The sequence below is a fragment of the Cibotium barometz genome, chromosome 52 (genome assembly GCF_041138505.1).
Source record: "Cibotium barometz isolate CiBa-2024 chromosome 52, ASM4113850v1, whole genome shotgun sequence".
Taxonomy (NCBI): domain Eukaryota; kingdom Viridiplantae; phylum Streptophyta; class Polypodiopsida; order Cyatheales; family Cibotiaceae; genus Cibotium; species Cibotium barometz.
Window position 1 is genome coordinate 30,183,897 of NC_141097.1, and position 25,954 is coordinate 30,209,850.

The 25,954-nt window shown below is 38.5% G+C and overlaps 1 protein-coding gene across 1 annotated transcript; it reads right to left on the reverse strand.

Annotated features, from left to right (window-relative positions):
- Positions 1–21,082: 21,082 nt before the first annotated feature.
- Positions 21,083–25,643, reverse strand: LOC147609034 (uncharacterized). The gene is made up of 3 exons (XM_086788743.1): positions 25,123–25,643; positions 24,705–25,013; positions 21,083–21,410 (listed from the first exon to the last, which is right to left on the reverse strand). The coding sequence occupies exons 1-3, from the start codon at positions 25,613–25,615 to the stop codon at positions 21,403–21,405; spliced, it is 810 nt and encodes a 269-aa protein (XP_086644869.1). The 5' UTR covers positions 25,616–25,643; the 3' UTR covers positions 21,083–21,402.
- Positions 25,644–25,954: the final 311 nt, after the last annotated feature.

The following is a 25,954-nucleotide window of genomic DNA, read 5'->3' on the forward strand; positions in this document are numbered from 1 at the left end:
GGAGGTTGATGACATCCTATGTACAAAAGAGTAAACACAAAATCATAATCAGTTTTTAATGAAAGTATAAAAATCGCGTGTATAAATGCGGCTACATCCTGAAAATCACGTGTATAAACGCGACTACATCCTAAAAATGGCGTGTATAAACGTGGCTAAATCCTAAAAATCGCGTGTATAAACGCAGCTATATCCTGAAAATTGCGTGTATAAATGCGGCTACATCCTAAAAATCACGTGTATAAACGCGGCTGACTTATTATAAACGCGAAAATACACGCATGGTTACACGCACGGTTACACGCGACGACCTGTCCATACCTAAAAATAACCCGCCTTCTCCAAATAAACATTTTCAAACTAAAGATTTGCTCACCTTCGTCGTCGCCTCTTCCAACAGAGCACTAAACCTAAGTGCAAGGAGTAGACAAGGAGCACACACAGGTGAAGGAAACCAGCCAAAAAGAAGACTCACTTTTTCAGAGGTGAGTCAGTTTGTCCTTTGTCTTGTCTCTTTCCTTCCATTTGTTTATGCTATTGTCTCTTTCCTTTATGCGTTTGTCTCCGTCCTTTTCCTTCTCTGGTTGCCATCTGGTGAACGATTGTGACAGTGGGCGACAGTGGGCTTTTTATAAGGACGATTTGTCGAAGGTCGGTCGCTTTCAAAAAAAACATTCGCAGGCCGCGTGTAGGAACGCGTGTATGTCTGCGTGTATCCTATCTGCACAGAAGTTCACGCGCATATACACGCGTTTTTGGATGGGTGTATACACGCGACTATGTTTCACCCATGCTTGTGATCCAGGTTCTTTTCAGAGAGATGATCCCATCTGCATATGGTTTGCTTTCACAAAATCATCTGTGCTAGCTTGCATTTGTGCTTTGATGCAATCATGTATATACTTTTATTTTTGTAGATTCTTTATGGATCCAGGTTCTTCATCCGATCCATTTGTGTACGGCACTTGGATGATGGAGATGCTAAATCATTTTGGGCGTTATCCTGCTCCAGTTGAGCTTATAGAGTACATGTATGCCCATCCCCCTCCTGGATTGCCTGGTATCTATACCCCCCGAGTATCCAGGTCACTCCGCTGTCGTCTATGCCTGCGAGTCTGACGAGACGGCATGCAGCTTCTCCTCTTCCATGCCCACTGAGGAGACATACCCCGTCCCAGACACACTCATGCACACCCTCCCAGGCAACGTCACGTCAGGGCTCACAGCCACCATCACGTACTCCCTCAGAGCCACCGTCACGTAGATGAAAATATTAGCTTGGCTTGGCTATGGCTTCATTTGTACCTACATTTCCTACCCACATACCCATTTTGGGGCACTTTGTATCCAAAAATAAAATAATAATAACAAACAGTTTAGAGATAGGGTCTATACCTCAAAGAAAAGGAGCCAGTGTAGAGAAGTTGCCCTCATAAAAATATATACAAAAGAAGCAAAAAATCAAAGCTAAATCACTGGTTAGTAGAAAGAAGAACATGGGAAAAAGGCATTAACCATATTACCTTTAGTTGAGAGAGAAGAAATAAGATCTAAGCCTGAAAAAAACAAATAGACACATACACACCCACACACCCACACCCACACCCACACACACACCCACACACCCACACATACACACCCACACACACACACACAAGGTGAATACTATGGTAAACCTCTAACACACACATACACAAACACACACACACACACACACACACGCACACACACACACACACACACATACACACAAGGTGAAAACTATGGTAAACCTCAAAGAAATGAGGTACATGCAAGGGGGGGAGCTTACCTTTGACCTTCTATCTTGACAAATAGAGGCAAACAAAGAAAAAATAGTTTGAAGCCATGTTCTATAATTTCTACCAATGCTCATACTAAAGCTCATACTAATGCCCATATCAACACCCAAGAAATTTCATTCAAACTCTTGATTTTTAGCCTTTTCTCACATGCCCAACGTTGTAAGTTTTAATTTTAATTGGTGACAAAAAAATCGGTTCTTAGGTTATAAAAGAGACTCAAACAAAAATATCCTAAACAACATGTGTAGGACCCAAAATTGATAGCATGATGCACCACAGCTAGCCGACACTATCGGGGTATTGATAACTAAAACCTTAGGTGACATGGCAACACGAAAGAATGACAATGTGGTGCTAAAAAAAAATGGTGATGTGGAGCCACAAAACATTGATGTGGTGACAACTGCCAATTTGTTAGACATGGCACAACTAAACGATGACAACATGATGCTCTGCTACATTGAAGCATCTGTCTATCTTAAAGAGAGAAGAAAGTTCCCGTGCACACATAAGTTTCACATCACTTGAAAAGGAAGAATTTGAAACAATCGTGTACATGTGTATGGTATATATTTGGTGCTACAAAATCTACGTTTTTGCTCACATGAAGACCCTAGTAATGTTGATTATTAGGTTAACTACATGGAAATCTAGCCCAACAGGACACTACTAGATACTATGTTTAGGATAGGACACCGAACAAAGCAAAATTTATAGGGCAATATTCCTCAAGAACCCATCCGATCACCTCAATAACGAGAGGACACGTTAAAAGTGGCTACAATACATGAGATGTTGGATGCATTTACAAATTTAACGGGCTATGGACCTAAGGATCATGGTGTTAAGGACAATAGCACAATAAAGTGTCGAGATACAAACCATGAAGAAGACAAATTGCATAACCTTGCACATATACCACTTTATCCTTTAGGTCAAATATCCAAATTACACACATGCCTGTTTATGTTGAACTTGCAATCGATATTTGGGTGGTTTTATTCAAGCATCTCAGAAATATGTAGGTGTGTATGACATGCATATGATGTAATTTTTTAGTCTTTATAATGTACATGGTGTTGATTAAGAATACATGTTTCATCTTGGCAAGTTATTAAAGGGTAAAATCTTACCGGAGGGAACTGAGATGCTAGGCTCTTGTGCGGGGGCTAATCGATTGTTAAGTGAAATGGGCATGGACTACGATTGTATCCATGCTTGTCCCAATGATTATATCCTTTACCAACATGAATACACACATTAATAAGAATGTCCAAGTTGTGGGGCGCTTAGATACAGGCAAGATGTTCAGGAGCAAAAGGTTCTTGCAAAAGTTTTGAGACACTTACCTATCATACCAAGGAAAAATAGCATGTTCAGGTGCAAATCTATAGCAAGTTTAATGACATGGAATTGGTCTAATAGATCCATAGACAATGTCATGCATGTCCGCCGATCCTCTTGCATGGAGACACATTGAAGAGAAATGGCCTATTTTCAGAGAAGAGCCTCGTAACATTTATCTTGGACTAGAAATGGATGGTGTGGATCCATTTGGTTTACTAATTTCATCGTGAGGCACATGGCCTCTCTCCCTTGTGAATTATAACCTTCCACCATGTTTGGCAATAAATAAGGGGCATCTCTTAGTATCATTAATAGTCCAAGGAAAGTACAAAGCAAAGAACATGGATGTATGCGTAGCCCCATTGGTAGAGGAGCTTTGAATACTTTGGGATGGAATTCAAGTTCACTATATGTCCAAGTGCTATAAGCAAAGAGTTATAATTATACAAGGAATACTTATGTAGACTTTACATGATTGGCAGAGCTACGGAGAATGCTCTGGTAAGCTTTAGTACATGCTTCAACAAGTTCCTTGGTAAAGATAATTAATTAAACTTGTGAGCTAGAAAGCTTAATTTCTCTAATCTCCTTTTGTGTTGATTTAAAATGTTTTTTAGGATTCACTATATCTGGATTGTGACACTTCATAATTTCGTATAAATATTTTTCATAAATTTTTGTTGTAGAAAGTGTGTAGAATGTTTTGTTAGGACACCTAACATGTTTTAACAAAACTCGGGGGGTCACTCATATAAATATGTAAGTATCACGTGGGTTCAATAGAAGGACATTTTAAATATTTAAAACTTATAGAAATATATTGACAGAGGGGATTTATTTATTGTATTTTTAAAAAAAATTACAGATTTGAATAGAAAAGGATATATTATATTCACTAAAAAATTCACAGATAAGGGACTTTTTAAATAGGCCTTGAACACACGTGATATAGAGGATTTACATATAGTGACCCCCCCGAGTAACAAAATTTTGTGTTGCAAGAATTTTTTTGGTTTTCGTCATTTCTAGGTAGTCATTTTTGTGAGTGATTTTTGACTAGGTTAAATGTGGAATTAGGTGAAGTTTTGTATGAGAGAGTTTTTCTATTTTGTACAGAGAATTTTTCTTAAGTGAATCCTTTGTGATTCACATTATTTCATATCCATTTGGTGACTCCAAAGTGGTTTTTAAGTGGTTTTGTGCTAAAAATGTGCCTAGATTTTCGTGTCAAGACATTGCAAGTCCTAAATGGAGGTCAACAATAAAGATTTAACCTCGGATGAAGAGATCCAAATTCGAAGAGGAGGATGGAATATTCAAGATGAGCTATTGAGCATCCTCATCGGATCATCGAGGCACGAATGACGCACCACAGAAAAGGGATGTTTTCCTAGTGTAAAAAAAAAGAGGTAATCTCATGGGAATGATGATCGCATATGAGAAAAGCTTCCCGAACACACTTTTTCCAAAAAAGGTCATCGCCAAAAATATGGCACGTGGATTGAGAAAGCTCCAAAAGGGCTACTTTTAGCTTTTGGGGTCATGAACAAGAGGAATACACAGAAAATCGAAGAACAAATTGATAGTGAGAGTGTGAGTGTGAGTGCGAGATTTTCATGAGAGTGGTGGTCAGGTAGTTCAAACTCTTTCCTTCAAGAGTGCGTCATATTATATTATTGTAAGATTTCTTGATATATAAAGAATTGTTCTCTTACTACCTCAAATAAGATTGTGCAAAATTCTATTTTTCTTGAATTTTATTGTGATTATTGAGTGGGGGCGTCACATGGATACAATGCATGCCCAGTATGTGGACCTCAATTGGATGCTCCTTACTCTACATCACTCCAAAAGATATTCTTCGAGGGTCATGTGCATTATCTCCCTGTTAAATCACGAATTGTAAAAGGGAAATCTAGGCTGACCACCTCCTAGCTTAAAGACATGTGATGGAAGAAAGCATGGATAATGTAAAATTTTCCCCCTAGGGATGAAGATGCTCTCCATTTTCTACAAATTTGCTAATTAGAGTGATCTTCTTATCAATCATTTACTAGGCCCAATGCACATATTCATGAATCTAGCTAATGTGCTTTGGAAACCATAAGTGAGACTAAAGAAAGCAAGGGCCAAAGGGATTATCTAAATATCATTGGACATATGGAAGATTTATGGCCACAAAGATGACCTAATGGGAAGATGGTGTTACCTAAAACATCATGGGTCTAAAGTAAATGGGAGGAAAAACAAGCAAAGAGGACCATTTGAGAGTTTCACACCCCACTGGATGTATGCATTGCCTAAAAGGTGCATTTACAAATAATGATGAGCTCAATGGCTTAAAGTCCCATGTTTGGCACAAATTTCTACAATTCGTTCTTCCAATTGTAATAAAGGGATACCTTACTGAAGACATTAGAGCCACCATTTACAAGGTTAGCACCTTCATGCATTGGATCTCCACAAAGGAAATAAGGAGAGATACCTTGGAGTCATCCCATCTAAACTTCTTTGTTGGAGGCCATGTGCATGGTCAAAAAGTTTCTACTAACAAGAAAATTGACCGTTTAGATGCACCTCTTAGTTCATGTCATCGATGAGGTTACAGATGTAGGGACTATCCATAGTCATTGGATGTTTTTTCTAGATAGGTTCATGAAAACTCTAAAGGGATTTGTTTGTTAATGAGCTCATCCACGGGGTAGTATGGTTAAAGGATGGCTTGTACAAGAATCTCTTGTTTATATAACAAAGTTTCTTAGTTCATTTGACCCAAAGATGCCTCGATTTTGAAGCCATGAAGAAGATGAGAGAGTAGTTAGGGAAGTGCCACAAGAAAATGGGCTTATAAGGGAGATGGACAACACTTGAGACAAGATCAGTAAATTTTTCATCTTGAACTCAAATTCTATTGTTAAATGAATTCAAACGTATGAGTAGGTGAGGGCACAATGGATTATTACCTATAAAAATTTTAGGAGTCGTCAAACAACAAGAAACATACCATACCATCGAGAGCGTGCACAACTACCTTCCTTTCCTTCAAGTTGATGGCTTGATTTAACAATAACACTAGCATGAAATAATGGTGAAGTGATCACTAATGAGGAGTGAGAGGAGCCTGCAAAAGGCTATGATTGACATGTAAGTGATCCATCTCCTTGATTACTATCTCATTAAAAAAATAGGAAAGTGTATTTATCATGCATCACCTTGAAAACTAATTGTTGGTGTGCTTGTAGTATCATAAATATGGTACACTATGGTCACACAGCTGACATTTTTGAGTGGAACGAATATGTAGCAAAAGAAAAATTGAGACGAAGAGGCATTCTAAATATGCCATGTCATGACATACCTATCTCACTCTAATCAGGATTATTACCATCTAAAGGAATTTTGGTAGTAGGTCCCATAGAAAGTAGATGATCTTCCATTATTAGGGATGTAGCATCCAATTCCTACTTTCCATTGATGAGGCCACCACTAAGGAAGTTGCTATACAATCGATCATATTTCAATAATGTACATGGAAATTTCATCCCGGAAGAGAGTGTGCACCGATTAAATCTCATTTTTGCAATAGCGAGAGAGGTGTCTCCCTGTACAATATTGATTCAAGATATTCATGAATTGAATGTTCATCGCTCATATCATAGACTAGAAGCTGATCCCAGATTCTTACTTTGCCCAATATTGAGGAGTATTGGTAATGGGTGCAGTAATTCTCATATTCGTAAGAATATTGTTATTGCTTCGACCCCATGTACCTCCAAGGGTAGATCCAAGGGTAGATCCAGCTCTAATAGCTCCAAACCGGTTAAACTAATTTACAAATTTTTGAAAGTCCAACAGGTAATCGTACAATCTATTGTTTTATGGCATGTTTGACACAAGTGGACTGTAGTGGATCTGGTAGTTGTTATTGAGTCCTCTGTGAAGGGTGTGCCTCTCATGGGATGTACCTTCCACGTGTGTAGGTTGATCTTTATTGTCTGATCTTTCCTTTGAATGTATATATGGTCAGTATCCCAATCATAGATCATTTTAGTTTCCCTCATGAATGGTCTCCCAAGGATGAAGTCATATGAAACTGGCTAACATCTAAAGTTCATCCACTACAAAGGTATGGCGAAAGGTGGTTCCAAGGATCTTTATTTTCAAATCCTTTAATAGACCAATGGGTGGCTCTGACATCAAGTTTTATCAACAACAATCAAGTTGAGTTGCATGGGAACCAACTAGTGGTACTTGCATCTATAATCCTACTCTCCCTCTTCTTCTCCCGCTTTCACGTATGGTTTTTCTTTTCACTATCTTAGTACAAGAAAATGATGGGTTACTAGCACCCATTTATGGCATTATAAATGCCCCCAGCACCAGTATGCACGTCAGTATCTGTGTCAATTTATAAACGTTTTGAGCATCGGTATATGTATCGATATAATACCAGTACTGGCACACATACCAGTGACCATACCGATGCTTTGTGTAGGTTTTTTTTGGCAAAATGTTGAGCTAGCTAGCATATTGTAGTTGGCTACACCATTTTGCATACTGGCTAGAGTCTCAACCAACTCTAGTCAAATTTGACAAAAAACTAAAGTTTTATATTATGTACGTCATTGATAGTTACAAATTTTCATATTCACATTCAGGTATACAACACCATATATATTCCAAAAATGCAAGCCCATATGCCAAAAGGAAAATCCTAAAAGTAATCAAAGTAGTCATCCAATCCCACATATAGGGGCAATCCAATTGTCAAGCCTAATCAACACTAAGATCGGGCATATCTGCACTCATTTGCCACTCCACAATTGATGGCCTACCCTTTGAATCTAGTTGCTAGAGGATCATTTACGTGCAATACTTTGTAACCATACTTCTCCTCGCCTAGAGATGGGGCATGGCCTACTATGCTCTCCTACATAACAAGTCTACAAAAAGTCAAATTTATATAAAAAAAACATAACATAAAAAGTAAAATGTCAGAGAGTACTAAAAAATGGGTTAAAAACTTACAATGCACTCGAGGAAGGTCTCATAGCTGCTAAGATGTGACAAGCCCACACTCTCCATCTGAAGACCATGTAGCTACCTTCACTACAATAAAATGAGGGTGTAGCAATGAAAATAGAAGGGTACAGAGATATCAGGCCTATTTTGCTGCTAAAAAAGCTACTATTTTTTCCTTCAATGGGATCTCTACTGAGCCACAAAATTTCACTGCTGAGTAGTGATAAAACTACGTGAAAATAAAAGCTAGTGCAGACTCAGAGTCATCATCACAAGACTTTCCTATCTACCCTTGCTTATTTTTCAAATACAAATATAATAAAACTAACACAAGTTCATGTCCTAATCATCATTATGGACACATGTAATGTAAAACTTTATAAATACAAAAAAAAGAACAATTACAATTTATGGTTGGCAAAATGTCATAATTTTGTTACAATACTTTCGGGAAATTACATGTGTATGAGTCCAAAAAGGTCATGTACAAAATAAAACCTAATGAAAATCTATGGAGTTAGGGGCTACATTGAGGGGGTCTACATCTTATGCTTGTCCCTTATAGCTCCATCCTCTTCTCTCGCATTTCCATTACTTCTTGCTTGCACATTTAGACCACCATTTGTAGTAACTCCATTTCTAGTAACATGGTCCTAAAATACAATAAAACTAACACAAATGAAAATCACTTTTGCAAAAACATAGAGGTTATTGTTTTAGGAATATACTTATTTACCATGCTTGCCAAGAATGTCCGTCAGTAATAACAATCGATCCTTCAGCTTGCACTCTTTCAAAAGAGAGCTTCCAAACTCCATTGCTATGCAAAATGATATTCATCTTTCATAGGGGGCGGTCCACTGCTTCAAGCTATAGACATACAAAGTGAATACTGATTTTATGTTGTTATTGAAGGTAACCTTCTTTTCTTAACATATAATATATATTTTGAGGCTAATATATACTAATAAAGATTGTTGAGATATCTACTCCTTCACGTGTAACATCGTGCCACAAGATTTTTTCCATATATCCATAAATACTTAAAACTCTTATGCATACTCTTAGGCATGCCTAGGTAGAGCTCGACATGCATACTCTTAGGCATGCCTAGGTAGAGCTCGACATGCATTGGAAGCTACCAGCATGTATTGGAAGCTATCGTCGACATGCCTAGGTAACACCGAGCATGGAAGCTACCTGCCATGTTGATGTATAGACCGCGTCATGCATGAGGCTTATGCATATGGCTAATGCATATGGCCAACTCTTAAAAGATGCATAGCTCTATAAAGACTATGCATAGAGGCTTATGGCTAATGCATAAGCCTCATGCATAAGCTTTATATATGAGCCTTATGCAGGAGACATTGTGCACAAGTCTCATGCATGTGGCTTATTCATAAGCCTCATGCATAAAGCTTATGCATAAGCCTCATGCATGAGGCTAAGGCATATGGCCACCTCTTGATAGAAGCATAGCTCTGAAAAGGCTATCCATAAAGCATGGAAAAAATAACAAACCTTAATCTTAAAACCCATAAAACTTACAAACCCTATAAACATTTAAAAGCATAAGTGAAGAAACATACAAGAAAGAGATCTCTTACCTTGTGAGGCTTGTATGTGTTTAAAACCTACCAAATCAAACCAAATTAAGAAAAAAAGTATTAATAACAAACCTTAATATTGAAAGCCTTAAAACTTTCAAACCCTCTAAACATGTAAAAACATAAGGGAAGAAACATACAAGAAAGAGATCTCTTACCTTGTGAGGCTTGAATGTGTTGTACACCTATCAAATCAAACCAAATTAAGGAAAAAAAAGTATAATAACAAATCCTAATCTTAAAAGCCCTAAATATTACAAACCCTATAAACATGTAAAAGCATAAGACAAGAAACATACAAGAAAGAGATCTCTTTCCTTGTGAGGCTTGTATGTGTTGAAAACTTACAAAATCAAACCAAGTTAAGAAAAATCAAGATCTCTTATCTTGTGCCGCTTCAATGGAGAGCTCTTGATTAGGGTTTCTATGTAGAATCTAGGGTTAGGGTTAGCCTTCAATGAGAAGGGAAAAAGAAGAAAAGAAAAACTTAAAAGAGAGAAAAGATAAGGGAAATACTCACAAGAAAGCTTTCATGGAAAGTTTGTTTGCATAGGAGATGAAGCAAAAGAGAAGACATTCCTTCTTGAGCTTGAGGAGGATAGGATAGGAGGATGATGGAGTAGGAGAGGTAGAAGTGATAGATTAGACATAAACCTACAAAAAAAACTCAGAGTACCAAGTTTAGTTCACTCAAAAGATAAAAAAGAGATAGTGGCAAAAGAAGTGGGATATTTTTACAATAAAGTAGCATTGTTTTTCTGCTAAGAACGCTGCTCAACAACATTTTTTCAATGTTTTTTGGCTCTTGAGCAACGTTTTTTACTAACGAGTAACATTTTTTATAGTGGAGAAACACTGTAACCCCCAATATTTTTATTCCAAAAACGTTATAGAAATGCTTTTAAAAAATGCTACTTTGCTCTGAATGTGTTGTAGTGCTTCTACTAGCTATATTTTTTAGGCATGTCTCTCTAATCTTCTTGGATTATTTGCCATTAAGACCATATTAGGGACTTCAAGAGAAAATCCTAATGAGGGGAATGGTAAACCCTTTTTAAGATTTTGTCAAAACCTCCTCATGTGACATATCATTGGAAAGATCTTGAAAAGTAGTTTTTAAATCCACATTCTTTGTCAAGTTTGGAATTAGTATCCTCAAGATACACCAAAAAGTAGATTGAAAAGAAAATTCCAAAATTAATGGGATTTTTTCAAACTCCCTAATATGGTCTTCATTCTTCATCATCTAGGTCGGTTTTTTCCTCCCCTCCTTTGAGGCATCCCTTACCTAGGATCTCCATGATGCCATGGTTTTTACCATGACACTATTGATCCAATGATTAGGGACTACCACTCCTATAGGACTATACTCACTCTTAATCTATGAGATAATGAAGTTTTTTTTATCTTCATGCAAGGTATCCCAATTCTTCATCACTTCATGGTCAAATTGAATCTAAAAGAGTTGATGGATACACCCTTTCATCTCCTCCCCTCCATCATCCAATGATGCCATTACGCAAATGATATACTTTCTTGCTTGTTGGTATGTGAGGATTGTAAGGACTCTGAGGTGTGTGTGGTGTACTAGATGTGGAGGAGATGGGTGGGTGCACACGTGGGAGTGAACCATCCATGCCACCACAACCACCAAAAACACTTCCACCACCACTGTTAACGTCTACATGTAGACAAGCAACAAGAAGGGTTGTGGTCTGGGCATGTATCCAAAACTTTGGATAATCTTGGACAAGAGTATATCTGGGTGTGTATTGTAACCGGAGTGTCTCACTACACAGAAACTAGAAGTTAATATTGGCATACACATATGCATGACAAAACCTATGTATAGCCAAGCAATGGCCCTTTGGTGTAGGTTTGACTTTGCATATCCATGGCCATGTAAGTTCTTGGTTATGCATAGGCATGCCATGGCGGTTTGCAAGGACAACCTCGACATTCCTATGCATTGCCAAGACTACACATGACCATGGTTATGCATAGCCAAGTCTATGCCAAAGCAAAGCCATGGCTATGGCTATGCATAGCCATGGCCATGTACATTCTTGGCTATGCATAGGCATGCCATGGTGGTTGTCCTTGCAACTGCCATGGCTATGCATAGGCATTCCATGGAAATATCCCTTACAACTACCATGGCATTCCTATGCATAGCCAATACTACATATGGCCATGGCTATGCATAGCCAAGCCTGAGCTAAAGCAAAGCATAGAAAAAAAGCTTGTCTTCTCTTAGCTATGGCTTCATTTGTACATACATTTCCTACCATAGCCAAGCATAAGCTAAAGCAAAGCATAGACAAAAATATTGGATTATCTTAGCCATGGCTTCATTTGTACCTACATTTTCTACCCACTGCCCCATCTTGGGGCACTTTGTATGCAAGAATAAAATAATGTTAACAAATGGTTTAGAGATAGGATCCATACCTGAAAGCAAAGGAATCGGTGTAGAGAGGTTTCCCTCCTGCAAATACATACAAAAGAAACAAAGCTAAATCAGTGTGGTTAGAACGTAGAACATGGGAAAGGAAGGAAATAAGATCTGAGCCTTCCAAAGTAAAGCTATGGCCCTTTGTATGTTTATGCATAGCCAAGTCTACGCATGGCCAAGGCCATGCATAGCCAAGCCTACGCCAAAGCAAAGCTATGGCTATGGCTATGCATAAGCATAGGCTTGGTTGTGCATAGCCTTGGCAATGCATAAGCATAGGCTTGGCTGTGCATAGCCTTGGCAATGTAAATGCCTGGCTATAAATAGGCATGCCAACTAAATTTGCCTTGAAAACACCATGGCATGCCTATGCATGCCTATGCATACCAAGCCCATACCTCGCCACATGGCTATGCATATGCATCGCCAAGCCCATACCAAGCCATGGCTATGCATGGCCAAGCAACAAAGCATGGACAAAAATCTTGGCTTGTCTTGGCTATGGCTTCATTTGTACTCGTAGTTCCTACCCACCTCCCCATCTTGGGCACTTTGTATGAAAGAATAAAATAATAATAACAAATTGTTTGGAGGTAGGGTCCATATAACACTTTGTATGTGTATGCATAGCTAAGCCCATACTTGGCCATGGATATGCATAGCCAAGCCTATGCCACATGAAAGCGTAGGCTATTGCTATACATAACCATATGCTTGACTATGCATAATACTGCCATGGCATGCCTATGCATAGCCAATCCCATACATGGCCATGTATATGCATATGCATAGCCAAGCCCACTAACCATGTCTATGCATCGCCAAGCCTACGCCAAAGAAAAGCTATGGCTTATATGGATATGGATAGCCAAGACTACGCTAAAGCAAAGATATGGCTATAGCTATGGCTATTCATAGCCATGGTCATGTAAATGCTTGGCTATGCACAGGCATGCCATGGTTATTTCCATTGCAAACCATAATGGCATGCCTATGCATAGCCAAGCCTACCCATGGCCATAGCTATGCATAGCCAAGCCTACGCTAAGCATAGATGAAAATATTGGCTTGGCTTGGCTATGGCTTCATTTGTACCTGCATTTCCTACCCACATACCCATTTTGGGGCACTTTGTATCCAAAAATAAAATAATAATAACAAACAGTTTAGAGATAGGGTCCATACCTCAAAGAAAAGGAGCCAGTGTAGAGAAGTTGCCCTCATAAAAATATATACAAAAGAAGCAAAAAACCAAAGCTAAATCACTGGTTAGTAGAAAGAAGAACATGGGAAAAAGGCATTGACCATATTACCTTTAGTTGAGAGAGAAGAAATAAGATCTAAGCCTACAAAAAACAAATAGACACATACACACCCACACACCCACACCCACACCCACACCCACACCCACACCCACACCCACACACCCACACATACACACCCACACACACACACACAAGGTGAACACTATGGTAAACCTCTAACACACACACACACACACACACACACACAAGGTGAAAACTATGGTAAACCTCAAAGAAATAAGGTACATGCAAGGGGGGGAGCTTACCTTTGACCTTCTATCTTGACAAATAGAGGCAAACAAAGAAAAAATATTTCGAAGCCATGTTCTATAATTTTTACCAATGCTCATACTAAAGCTCATACTAATGCCCATATCAGCACCCAAGAAATTTCATTCAAACTTTTGATTTTGAACCTTTTCTCACATGCCCAACGTTGTAAGTTTTAATTTTAATTGGTGACAAAAAAATCGGTTCTTAGGTTATAAAAGAGACTCAAACAAAAATATCCTAAAAAACATGTGTAGGACCCAAAATTGATAGCATGATGCACCACAGCAGGCTGACACTATCGGGGTATTGATAACTAAAACCTTAGGTGACATGGCAACACGAAAGAATGACAATGTGGTGCTAAAAAAAAATGGTGATGTGGAGCCACAAAACATTGATGTGGTGACAACTGCCAATTTGTTAGACATGGCACAACTAAACGATGACAACATGATGCTCTTCTACATTGAAGCATCTGTCTATCTTAAAGAGAGAAGAAAGTTCTCGTGCACACATAAGTTTCACATCACTCGAAAACGAAGAATTTGAAACAATCGTGTACATGTGTATGGTATATATTTGGTGCTACAAAATCTACGTTTTTGCTCACATGAAGACCCTAGTAATGTTGATTATTAGGTTAACTACATGGAAATCTAGCCCAACAGGACACTACTAGATACTATGTTTAGGATAGGACACCGAACAAAGCAAAATTTATAGGGCAATATTCCTCAAGAACCCATTCGATCACCTCAATAACGAGAGGACACGTTAGAAGTGGCTACAATACATGAGATGTTGGATGCATTTACAAATTTAACGGGCTATGGACCTAAGGATCATGGTGTTAAGGACAATAGCACAATAAAGTGTCGAGATACAAACCATGAAGAAGACGAACTGCATAACCTTGCACATATACCACTTTATCCTTTAGGTCAAATATCCAAATTACACATATGCTTGTTTATGTTGAACTTGCAATCGATATTTGGGTGGTTTTATTCAAGCATCTCAGAAATATTTAGGTGTGTATGACATGCATATGATGTAATTTTTTAGTCTTTATAATGTACATGGTGTTGATTAAGAATACATGTTTCATCTTGGCAAGTTATTAAAGGGTAAAATCTTACCGGAGGGAAATGAGATGCTAGGCTCTCGTGCGGGGGCTAATCGATTGTTAAGTGAAATGGGCATGGACTACGATTGTATCCATGCTTGTCCCAATGATTATATCCTTTACCAACATGAATACACACATTGTTAAGAATGTCCAAGTTTTGGGGCGCTTAGATACAGGCAAGATGTTCAGGAGCAAAAGGTTCCTGCAAAAGTTTTGAGACACTTACCTATCATACCAAGGAAAAATAGCATGTTCAGGTGCAAATCTATAGCAAGTTTAATGACATGGAATTGGTCTAATAGATCCATAGACAATGTCATGCATGTCCGCCGATTCTCTTGCATGGAGACACATTGAGGCCTATTTTCAAAGAAGAGCCTCGTAACATTTATCTTGGACTAGCAATGGATGGTGTGGATCCATTTGGTTTACTAATTTCATCGTGAGGCACATGGCCTCTCTCCCTTGTGAATTATAACCTTCCACCATGTTTGGCAATAAATAAGGGGCATCTCTTAGTATCATTAATAGTCCAAGGAAAGTACAAAGCAAAGAACGTGGATGTATGCGTAGCCCCATTGGTAGAGGAGCTTTGAATACTTTGGGATGGAATTCAAGTTCACTATATGTCCAAGTGCTATAAGCAAAGAGTTATAATTATACAAGGAATACTTATGTAGACTTTACATGATTGGCAGAGCTACAGAGAATGCTCTGGTAAGCTTTAGTACATGCTTCAACAAGTTCCTTGGTAAAGATAATTAATTAAACTTGTGAGCTAGAAAGTTTAATTTCTCTAATCTCCTTTTGTGTTGATTTAAAATGTTTTTTAGGATTCACTATATCTGGATTGTGACACTTCATAATTTCGTATAAATATTTTTCATAAATTTTTGTTGTAGAAAGTGTGTAGAATGTTTTGTTAGGACACCTAACATGTTTTAACAAAATTTTGTGTTGCAAGAATTTTTTTTGGTTTTCGTCATTTCTAGGGTCATTTTTGTGAGTGATTTTTGACTAGGTTAAATGTGGAATTAGGTGAAGTTTTGTATGAGAGAGTTTTTCTATTTTGTACACAGAAGTTTTCTTAAGTGAATCCTTTGTGACTCACATTATTTCATATCCATTTGGTGACTCCAAAGCAGGTTTTAAGTGGTTTTGTGCTAAAAATGTGCCTAGATTTTCGTGTCAAGACATTGCAGGTCCTAAATGGAGGTCAAGAATAAAGATTTAACCTCAAACGAAGATATCCAAATTCGAAGAGGAGGATGGAATATTCAAGATGAACTATTGAGCATCCTCATGGGATCATCGAGGCACAAATGACGCACCACAGAAAAGGGATGTTTTCCCAGTGTAAAAAAAAAGAGGTAATCTCATGGGAATGATGATCGCATATGAGGAAAGCTTCCCGAACAGACTTTTTCCAAAAAAGGGCATCGCCAAAAATATGGCACATGGATTGAGAAAGCTCCAAAAGGGCTACTTTTAGCTTTTGGGGTCATGAACAAGAGGAATACACAGAAAATCGAAGAACAAATTGATAGTGAGAGTGTGAGTGTGAGTGCGAGATTTTCATGAGAGTGGTGGTCAGGTAGTTCAAACTCTTTCCTTCAAGAGTGCGTCATATTATATTATTGTAAGATTTCTTGATATATAAAGAATTGTTCTCTTACTACCTCAAATAAGATTGTGCAAAATTCTATTTTTCTTGAATTTTATTGTGATTATTGAGTGGGAGCATCACATGGATACAATGCATGCCCAGTATGTGGACCTCAATTGGATGCTTCTTACTCTACATCACTCCAAAAGATATTCTTCGAGGGTCATGTGCATTATCTCCCTGTTAAATCACGAATTGTAAAAGGGAAATCTAGGCTGACCACCTCCTAGCTTAAAGACATGTGATGGAAGAAAGCATGGATAATGTAAAATTTTCCCCCTAGGGATGAAGATGCTCTCCATTTTCTACAAATTTGCTAATTAGAGTGATCTTCTAATCAATCATTTACTAGGCCCAATGCACATATTCATGAATCTAGCTAATGTGCTTTGGAAACCATAAGTGAGACTAAAGAAAGCAAGGGCCAAAGGGATTATCTAAATATCATTGGACATATGGAAGATTTATGGCCACAAAGATGACCTAATGGGAAGATGGTGTTACCTAAAACATCATGGGTCTAAAGTAAATCGGAGGAAAAACAAGCAAAGAGGACCATTTTAGAGTTTCACACCCCACTGGATGTATGCATTGCCTAAAAGGTGCATTTACAAATAATGATGAGCTCAATGGCTTAAAGTCCCATGTTTGGCACAAATTTCTACAATTCGTTCTTCCAATTGTAATAAAGGGATACCTTATTGAAGACATCAGAGCCACCATTTACAAGGTTAGCACCTTCATGCATTGGATCTCCACAAAGGAAATAAGGAGAGATCATCTCATCTAAACTTCTTTGTTGGAGGCCATGTGCATGGTCAAAAAGTTTCTACTAACAAGAAAATTGACCATTTAGATGCACCTCTTAGTTCATGTCATCGACGAGGTTACAGATGTAGGGACTATCCATAGTCATTGGATGTTTTTTCTAGATAGGTTCATGAAAACTCTAAAGGGATTTGTTTGTTAATGAGCTCATCCACGGGGTAGTATGGTTAAAGGATGGCTTGTACAAGAATCTCTTGTTTATATAACAAAGTTTCTTAGTTCATTTGACCCAAAGATGCCTCGATTTTGAAGCCATGAAGAAGATGAGAGAGTAGTTAGGGAAGTGCCACAAGAAAATGGGCTTATAAGGGCGATGGACAACACTCGAGACAAGATTAGTAAATTTTTCATCTTGAACTCAAATTCTATTGTTAAATGAATTCAACGAATGAGTAGGTGAGGGCACAGCGGATTATTACCTATAAAAATTTTAGGAGTCGTCAAACAACAAGAAACATACCATACCATCGGGAGCTTGCACAACTTACCTTCCTTTCCTTCAAGTTGATGGCTTGATTTAACACTCGGGGGGGTCACTCACAAAAAAATGTAAATATCACGTGCGTTCAACAGAAGCATATTTTAAATTTATGAAACTTACATAAATATATTTACATAAGGGTATGATTTAAAATTTTTTCAAAAAATTTTACAGATTCATAAAGAAAAGGGGATATTATATGGATAAAAAAATTCACAGATAAGGGATTTAAAATATAGGCCTTGAACGCACGCGATAGGGGTATTCTACATATAGTGACCCCCCGAGATTTAACAATAACACTAGCATGAAATAATGGTGAAGTGATCACTAATGAGGAGTGAGAGGAGCCTACAAAAGGCTACGATTGGCATGTAAGTGATCCATCTCCTTGATTACTATCTCATTAAAAAAATAGGAACGTGTATTTATCATGCATCACCTTGAAAACTAATTGTTGGTGTGCTTGTAGTATCATAAATATGGTACACTATGGTCACACAGCTGACATTTTTGAGTGGAAGTAATATATAGCAAAAGAAAATTTGAGACAAAGAGGCATTCTGAATATGCCATGTCATGACATACCTATCTCACTCTAATCAGGATTATTACCATCTAAAGGAATTTTGGTAGTAGGTCCCATAGAAAGTAGATGATCTTCCGTTATTAGGGATGTAGCATCCAATTCCTACTTTCCATTGATGAGGCTACCACTAAGGAAGTTGCTATACAATCGATCATATTTCAATAATGTACATGGAAATTTCATCCCGAAAGAGAGCATGCACCGATTAAATCTCATTTTTGCAATAGCGAGAGAGGTGTCTCCCTGTACAATATTGATTCAAGATATTCATGAATTGAATGTTCATCGCTCATATCATAGACTAGAAGCTGATCCCAGATTCTTACTTTGCCCAATATTGAGGAGTATTGGTAATGGGCGCAGTAATTCTCATATTCGTAAGAATATTGTTATTGCTTCGACCCCATGTACCTCCAAGGGTAGATCCGGCTCTAATAGCTCCAAATCGGTTAAACTAATTTATAAATTTTTGAAAGTCCAACAGGTAATCGTACAATCTATCAGTTACGAAATACCCTTGGCTTTATGCATCTTGTCCATATCCCTACGTGTGATTCGACAAGTAGGAATCGGAGTAGATACTTTTTAAAAAAAAGAAGAGAGAGAGAAATCTTCATTGATCGATAAACTAAATAGTCATTTGGGTGAGATCGAACAACATTTCGCAGTTATTGGGTCGAGTCCCATTCCCCATGTACGGGCGTAAAAGTATATCCGAGCGGTAGACACCGCTTTACCCCAGGTCTACATCGAGGCTTGAGGCGGGAACAAGGAATAGTCACATTTTCAGGATTAAGCAAGAGTGGATGGTCAGGAACACCAATATACGCAAGAGACTTGTAAGATAGAGGGAAGGGTATATAGAAAGCGGGTACGAGTCTCGGGGGGGTCACTTAGCAAAATTGCCTATATCACGTGCGTTCATGGCCTATTTTATAAATCCCTATGTAACCTACACTGGCCATTTTTTTTAACCCTTTCTGTAACTTTTGATAAAATATATAATTCCCTTTCTGTCAATAAAAATTTTTTTATAGAATAATTTTAAAATCCCTTGTGTAAGAGATATGTAATTCATTTTAAGTCACTCTAGAAGTATTGGGGGGTTTTGAAAGTGACAAATGCAACTGTTTTGAACTATGAAAGTTGCTACATTGTAAGCTCTTCATTTGTGATATTTTGAACAAGCTACTAAGAGTATAAGTCATAGCTCTAATGTCCACGAATGAGAGTACAACCCACAGTATCTAGCTCCATGATACCAAATTGCATAGCAAGAGAGTAGCTCTATGCATATCAATAGATCAACTAACCATGAGTTGTTTAGAACCACAAGTCAAATCCCATGACCTGTCTTGCATAAACTCTCAATGCATATTCTCAATCAACTAGCTCAATCTAGAGCTCTCCCAGTGGATCCAAAAGTATCCACCAAGTACTTTCCCAATGTCCAAAACAAAAGCTCAAGCAAGCTCTAGGCAAAACAAATGCTAAGAGTAAACAATGCATAAGCATAAACTACTATTACTCTTATGCATTGTTTATGCTTGGCAAACAATGCCAAGCATAAACAATGCATAAGCTCAAGACAAAAACTTTTGACTATAGCTCCAATTGAAGTCTCAAAACTCCAAAAGATTACTCAATCCATGGAGCATACCATAACATACATGACCAACACGATCCTCAAAGCATTTGAATCCAAAATGTTACATACAGATGACCAAAGAAGTATCACTCCTAATCAATAAGCACAGCTTGCCAAACATTTAGGAGTCATCAAGGGCCATAAGCATTTACAATACATAGCCCCAATGTCCACTACTCAATGAGACCATGCAAGTCCCATATAAGATGCAACCAAAAATACATTCACAATGCTCCAACACTCAGCATCAACACCTGCTCAAACACTAAGTATCAACACTGCTCAAACACTGGTCCAAGACAACAATGACTTGAGATTTCCAAGCTGAGATTATACCAATCTCCCACTCCAACATCAACCATTTACTACTAACAAATCACAGTGATTACAGAGCACATTGCGTCAACATGCATCAAACATAAATTGTGGACAACAAATTGGTTGAGAAACCATGATGTTCATGACCTGTAAATGGCTGAAAATTATCAAATGTACACTTTCATTCCAACTTCTCAAGACCAACACTAATGGCCACATCAAAATGACCCCAGCCCATGTCCAAATGCAGCCCAAAAGTGGCTTGAATGGCAACCACAAGCTAGAGATGAAATGACCCAGCTGTTGCCTTCGTAAAATGTGTCAGAAAGTGTGGGGCTGATTTGCTGCTCATTGCTGGCTGCAATGTCCCACATCAAGGCATGAAAATCCTTGGCCAGAGAGTGTGGGGCTGATTTGTTGCTCATTGCTGGCTGCAATGTCCCACATCAAGGCATGAAAATCCTTGGCCACTAAAAAGCCCTTGTGCAAACTCAAAGCCTCTGATCAAGTATAGGGAGAGATCTCGAGACAAACAACTCATAAGCTTTCGAGATGCAAACAAAAGTGACTCCGTTAGCCTCATGCTAAATCCATTGAAACAACCACAATACTTTCTTAAATATTATCTGAAACATCCACTTGCAGCATGGTTATAACAAAATTACCATGTCGATACATCTTGCTCAAATCCTTGCTCAAATCATACATATGGGACCTATACATCTCATACACTCTAGAATTATTTTTGCAAAAAATAAGATAGAATCTTGTGGACACATCTAGCAAAACTAATACATCTAATAGCTATACATTTTGTATAATCTGTACCGATTTTTATAGATGTACAAAAAGATAAATACACATTGTCGATGGTCACCTTCTCAAAATCTGAAGATTTCATTCTCCAATTCAAATTCCTGCATGAGACAAAGAAGATGTTGAGTCAATGAGATTTTCATATTTTGAATTATTTTTCAAACGCATACAAAGTATGTCTCATCAAACAAAGAAAAAAAAAACAGATGCATCCTTTCTGCGTACCTAGTGATCCCTCACAAAATCATTAAAGACCTTCCAATCATTCTCATCAAGTTCATACTTGTTGCTACCACAATCATATGTAAGGTTTGCGAGAGCGATGACGCTATCAATGCTTATCATATCAAGATCGGTTAGGTCATACGTAAAGCACCTAGTTCCTTTTGCTTTTTGATACCAACCAAGTTGAACCTCCACCCCTGATGGCCTATCTGAAAGGCTAAATCCTCGCTTATATTCCACACATGCACCACTAACCATTCTTCTCATCTTTTGAACTCGTCCCAGATACCATACACTTTTGGCTTTCTTCTTGCCTCCTGAAGAGCTTGGCTTACATGACCTTGTGATCTTCCCTTGTACTATTTGTTCATGAAAGAACACAGCACAATCTGAACCAATGCCAAATAAATTCTCGTTTGTCTCCATATACTTTTTTTCTTCTTTGGCATAGTACACACCTTGTCGGACCCTGGTAAGTCTATCCTTTGACAAAGTTGGATTGCCATTGAGCTGGCTGACCAATGTAGACTTGAAGAGAAACTTATTGTCTTCAACTTCAACAACCGGGTTCACCTCTTCTTTCTCATCCAAAATGGAATCTACTACATGCCTTATTTCACTTGTAGAAGCATCCTCATCTGAATCTAATGCATGGCCCAGCTCAGTAGGATATTCCTCATCTGTATCAGAGTCTTGTAGATTTGAATTTGCATATGTGTCAAACACTCTAATGGACCAAGGCTGCACCCACCATTTCTTGTCCTCTTTACCTTTTGGTCTCATGTGTAAGCGTTCACATAATTCTTGGGCACTTTGCAATCCTTTTTGCAAGGTAGCAATGACCTTCTCATCAGTTGAAACACAATCATAGTCACCTAAATTGGCTTCTTGCAAGTCCTCGTTAAGATTTAACTCTCTCCATATATGTTCCTGCTTCTTGTGAGCTCTTATGAATGCCACACCATCCTCCTTGCATTCAAAATGGGCAAGCCTATTCAAAATGCCTATGCTGTGAAGCATGTCCATCAAGTCATAAGTACGCTCTTGCCCAACCATACTTCCGACTTTGCTGAAGAAGATTTCAGCCGCATCTGTGCCGGTGAGATATAGAGGGCACTTCAAGCTTGGGTGAAAGTCTCTGAAATACTTTATTAGCAACACCACAAAATGGCAAGAGATTTGCACATCCAAGAATGTCTCCTTGCTAATGAAGTTTGCTGATAGTGTATATGTTGGATGTTGTAATATCCAAGATCTCCAAATCTGAAAGAAAAAAGTCACTTTGGCTGCTAAATGAACTCTCCCTGCCAAGCTCAAGTGTGGAGACAAGAAAATGTCAATATAGTCTCCACAAATTTCAAGGTAGGCTTGTGTCCCTACCATACTCCGCTCTTTTCTGTGCTGCCCATTGTTTGCCAACTCTCCCAAACACCATTGCACTTGTCTGCTACATATCCTTTGAGCTGCTGCCCAATTTTGACGATCATCTCGCCTCATATCGCCTTCCCTGAGCATATGCTTGTCAACAACAAAGGAATCATATACAATGGTAACATGGTTCAAGGTAACCCATACATCACCAAGAGCCAACTGACGCTTTGGTTTATCAAGAACATTGACGAGCTTCTTTCCATTGTGTACAAAGTCCTGATCATGCATACCTAAAACATCTCCGTTTGACAATTTGGCGGAAAGAGGCCATCCATCCCATCCAATCTTGAATCTAGTAGCATGTTTATCAACATAATCAGCCAGCATCAACATTCTTCGGCGACTATCTCCATCTGAGGCGTGTCCAATAATCGGACCTACTTTAGACTTGAGCTTCTCATCCCATAAGCTCAAAATCTCAGCCCATTGTCTTCGAACAAAACATGCATCAAATCGATTACAAGTGCAATGAGCAACCAAAACTAAGCGTGGAAGTGCTTCATGAAGTGGGTTTGCCACAAAAACTCTTGCATAACCACCAATCACATGATTCTCAAATGCTTTAACAATTATGTCATAGCCTGTTTTTCCCGCTCCAACTTTGATTAAGCTTGACGTTCCACACTCATGGCTCTCCACCTTGTATCCATCAAATCCAACAAGCGTGTCATCTTTTGGGTTCCACCTACAATATTAAGATTGAAAACATAAAATATGTAAGAGCCACTACGATTCAACATGTCTCATCAGAACTACTTTTGCATTATACTATGTTTACCTTATCCGTTTCTTTATGGCGGTCTCATCCTCCACCAAGATGAAAGGAATTTGTGATTTGATTCCATGTTTTTCTTTCTCGTTTTGATATATTTCAGCAATGGCATCAAAGATATAGCCATGTATGCCCGGTAAAAATTGTGTGGCAAGTCTTTGGCCTCTTTTTGTCGTTGAGAGTGAAGGGCCATTGAGGTTGGCAGCAAGAAAATCATGCAACCTTGGTCCACCCCACATCCTTGCAACCTCAAACAAAGCCTTAGTATTTGCACTATATCTCTTGCCTGCCTTTGGCCTCGACATGTTTGTAGCCACATCCTGTAAGAAGTCCCATAGAGCAGGTTTTCCACCAAACTTACCTAGTCTATGGGCTTCTACTATATTGTTACAAAACCTCTTTACATCCTTGCGGTTTAGGGACTCCATGCTTGCTTCCCTTAAAGTTCGTAGTCGCACCGAAAGGACAGCAATATGAGCCTTTGCTGACCATAGTTTGAGGGTGAGATCTCTTGCATGCTTCTTAGCAATGAAAGTTGTTTGCCGAAGCTCTTGTTTAGTGAGAAAGTCTAATCTTCTTCCGCAATCCGTTGCTCTAGTGCCTCTCTTCTTCTCCACCGTCTTCTCCCTATATAATCTCATCCTAAAATCATGAAGCTTAGGTATACCCTTGCAATTGTTGCATGAGAAAGCTTCAAATGGCTGCCCATTATTGGAAACACGTGGACAACTAATATGACGAAAGCAACCATCTATGTGAAAGGTTGAAGTTCCATCATTTAGGATAGCCTTTGTGAAAGGCTCTGCAAACCAAAGCTTCCCACCACACTGATCATCTAGCAAAGGTTTCACACTAATATTCTTGTTGTTCACTTTGATTTCGTGAATCCATAAACCCCAACATAAAAAATTCAAACCTATTGAAAATTTCCCACTTTCTTCATTGTTATAGAGTGAAGGAGAATCACCATGAGCTGATCTTTCGAACTTTGTAGAAACCACAAACTTGCTGAGAGATGTTTGCATTGGATCATGCTCCTTCCCCTTTCGAGGACGTCCACGTAAGCCACTTAGAACTGGCTTGGATGTTTGCAACTCCTCCTTCATGACTGCCTTTGTGTGCAAGATTGACTTTGAGTGCTCTGTGAGAATGGTACACAGATCTGACCTTGGAGGACACAAACGCAGCCATGTGTCATCATACTTACACCTCACGCGAACAAAGCTTTTGTCTTTAAAATCATGTAGTGTGGCTGCAACGACTTCAAAGTCCCAACCTACATGCAAATACAACACATAACAAAGTAAAACAAGTTACAAAATCGACTTTCCAAAACCATTCTATCTTTCAAACATTTAAGTAACTTTATGAAGGTTGAACAATACCTTCATTGGTCTCCATCAAAAAGCGTAGAGTCTCTATTGAAGCCTCTATTTCTTTCCTATCATCTTGTTCTTCATCAGCCTGCACACGTTGCATCGACTCCTTTCCAAGCCCCCGAAATGCCATATAATTTTTTTCATGTCTTTTGCTCTCCAAGATGTGGGTTCTCATAAAGTTAGCAAGACAATTATATGCAGCATACTTCCCTTCTATTGAACCTACGCCATACAAAGAGTTGCACTCATGACACCATATTCGAACTAGAGCTTTCCCATTGACATCTTCACTATGTAATTCAAACCTATCATCCCTTTCAACCTTCATCTGTTTCAGCTTTAGTTTTGTTCTAATACATTCTTGTTCCCATTGCTCAAGAACACTTGCACTTAACAATTTGCTTGTAAGCTTGGAAGTGGAGCCACTCAAAGTGTCACCTTTCTTGTTATCAATCTGATTTGAGCATTGTCGCTTACTTGGAGAAGGAAGTTCATGCATGCTATTGGCACTCCTCTTAATGCGTACTTGAACCTTATTGTTGAGTGTCCATCGCTCTTCTTGTCGTTTCTTTATAATATAATTTTCCTCTATGAAGACGAAGGATCCAATCACAAGCTCATCGCCCTCTATCTGCTCACGAACCAAAGCAAAGGTGGGCTCGTCTTTATCATTCTTTAGCCTCACAAGGCCTAAATCATCCTCATTATCATCATTGATCACTTGAATCTTATAAAAAGATCCCATCTAGCCTGCGACACAAAGTATGTTTTTAAGCTATGATTGTGGCATGCAACAGCAACCTCACATAAAAAATAGATTGTGGCATGCAATATCAAC

Coding starts and splice junctions, on each gene's coding strand:
- LOC147609034 (XM_086788743.1), bottom strand. CDS start 25,615: ATGCATGAACTTCCTTCTCCAAGTAAGCGACAATGCTCAAATCAGATT. Junction 25,014..25,122: donor TTTGATGGAGACCAATGAAG/GTATTGTTCAAC, acceptor ATTTGCATGTAG/GTTGGGACTTTGAAGTCGTT.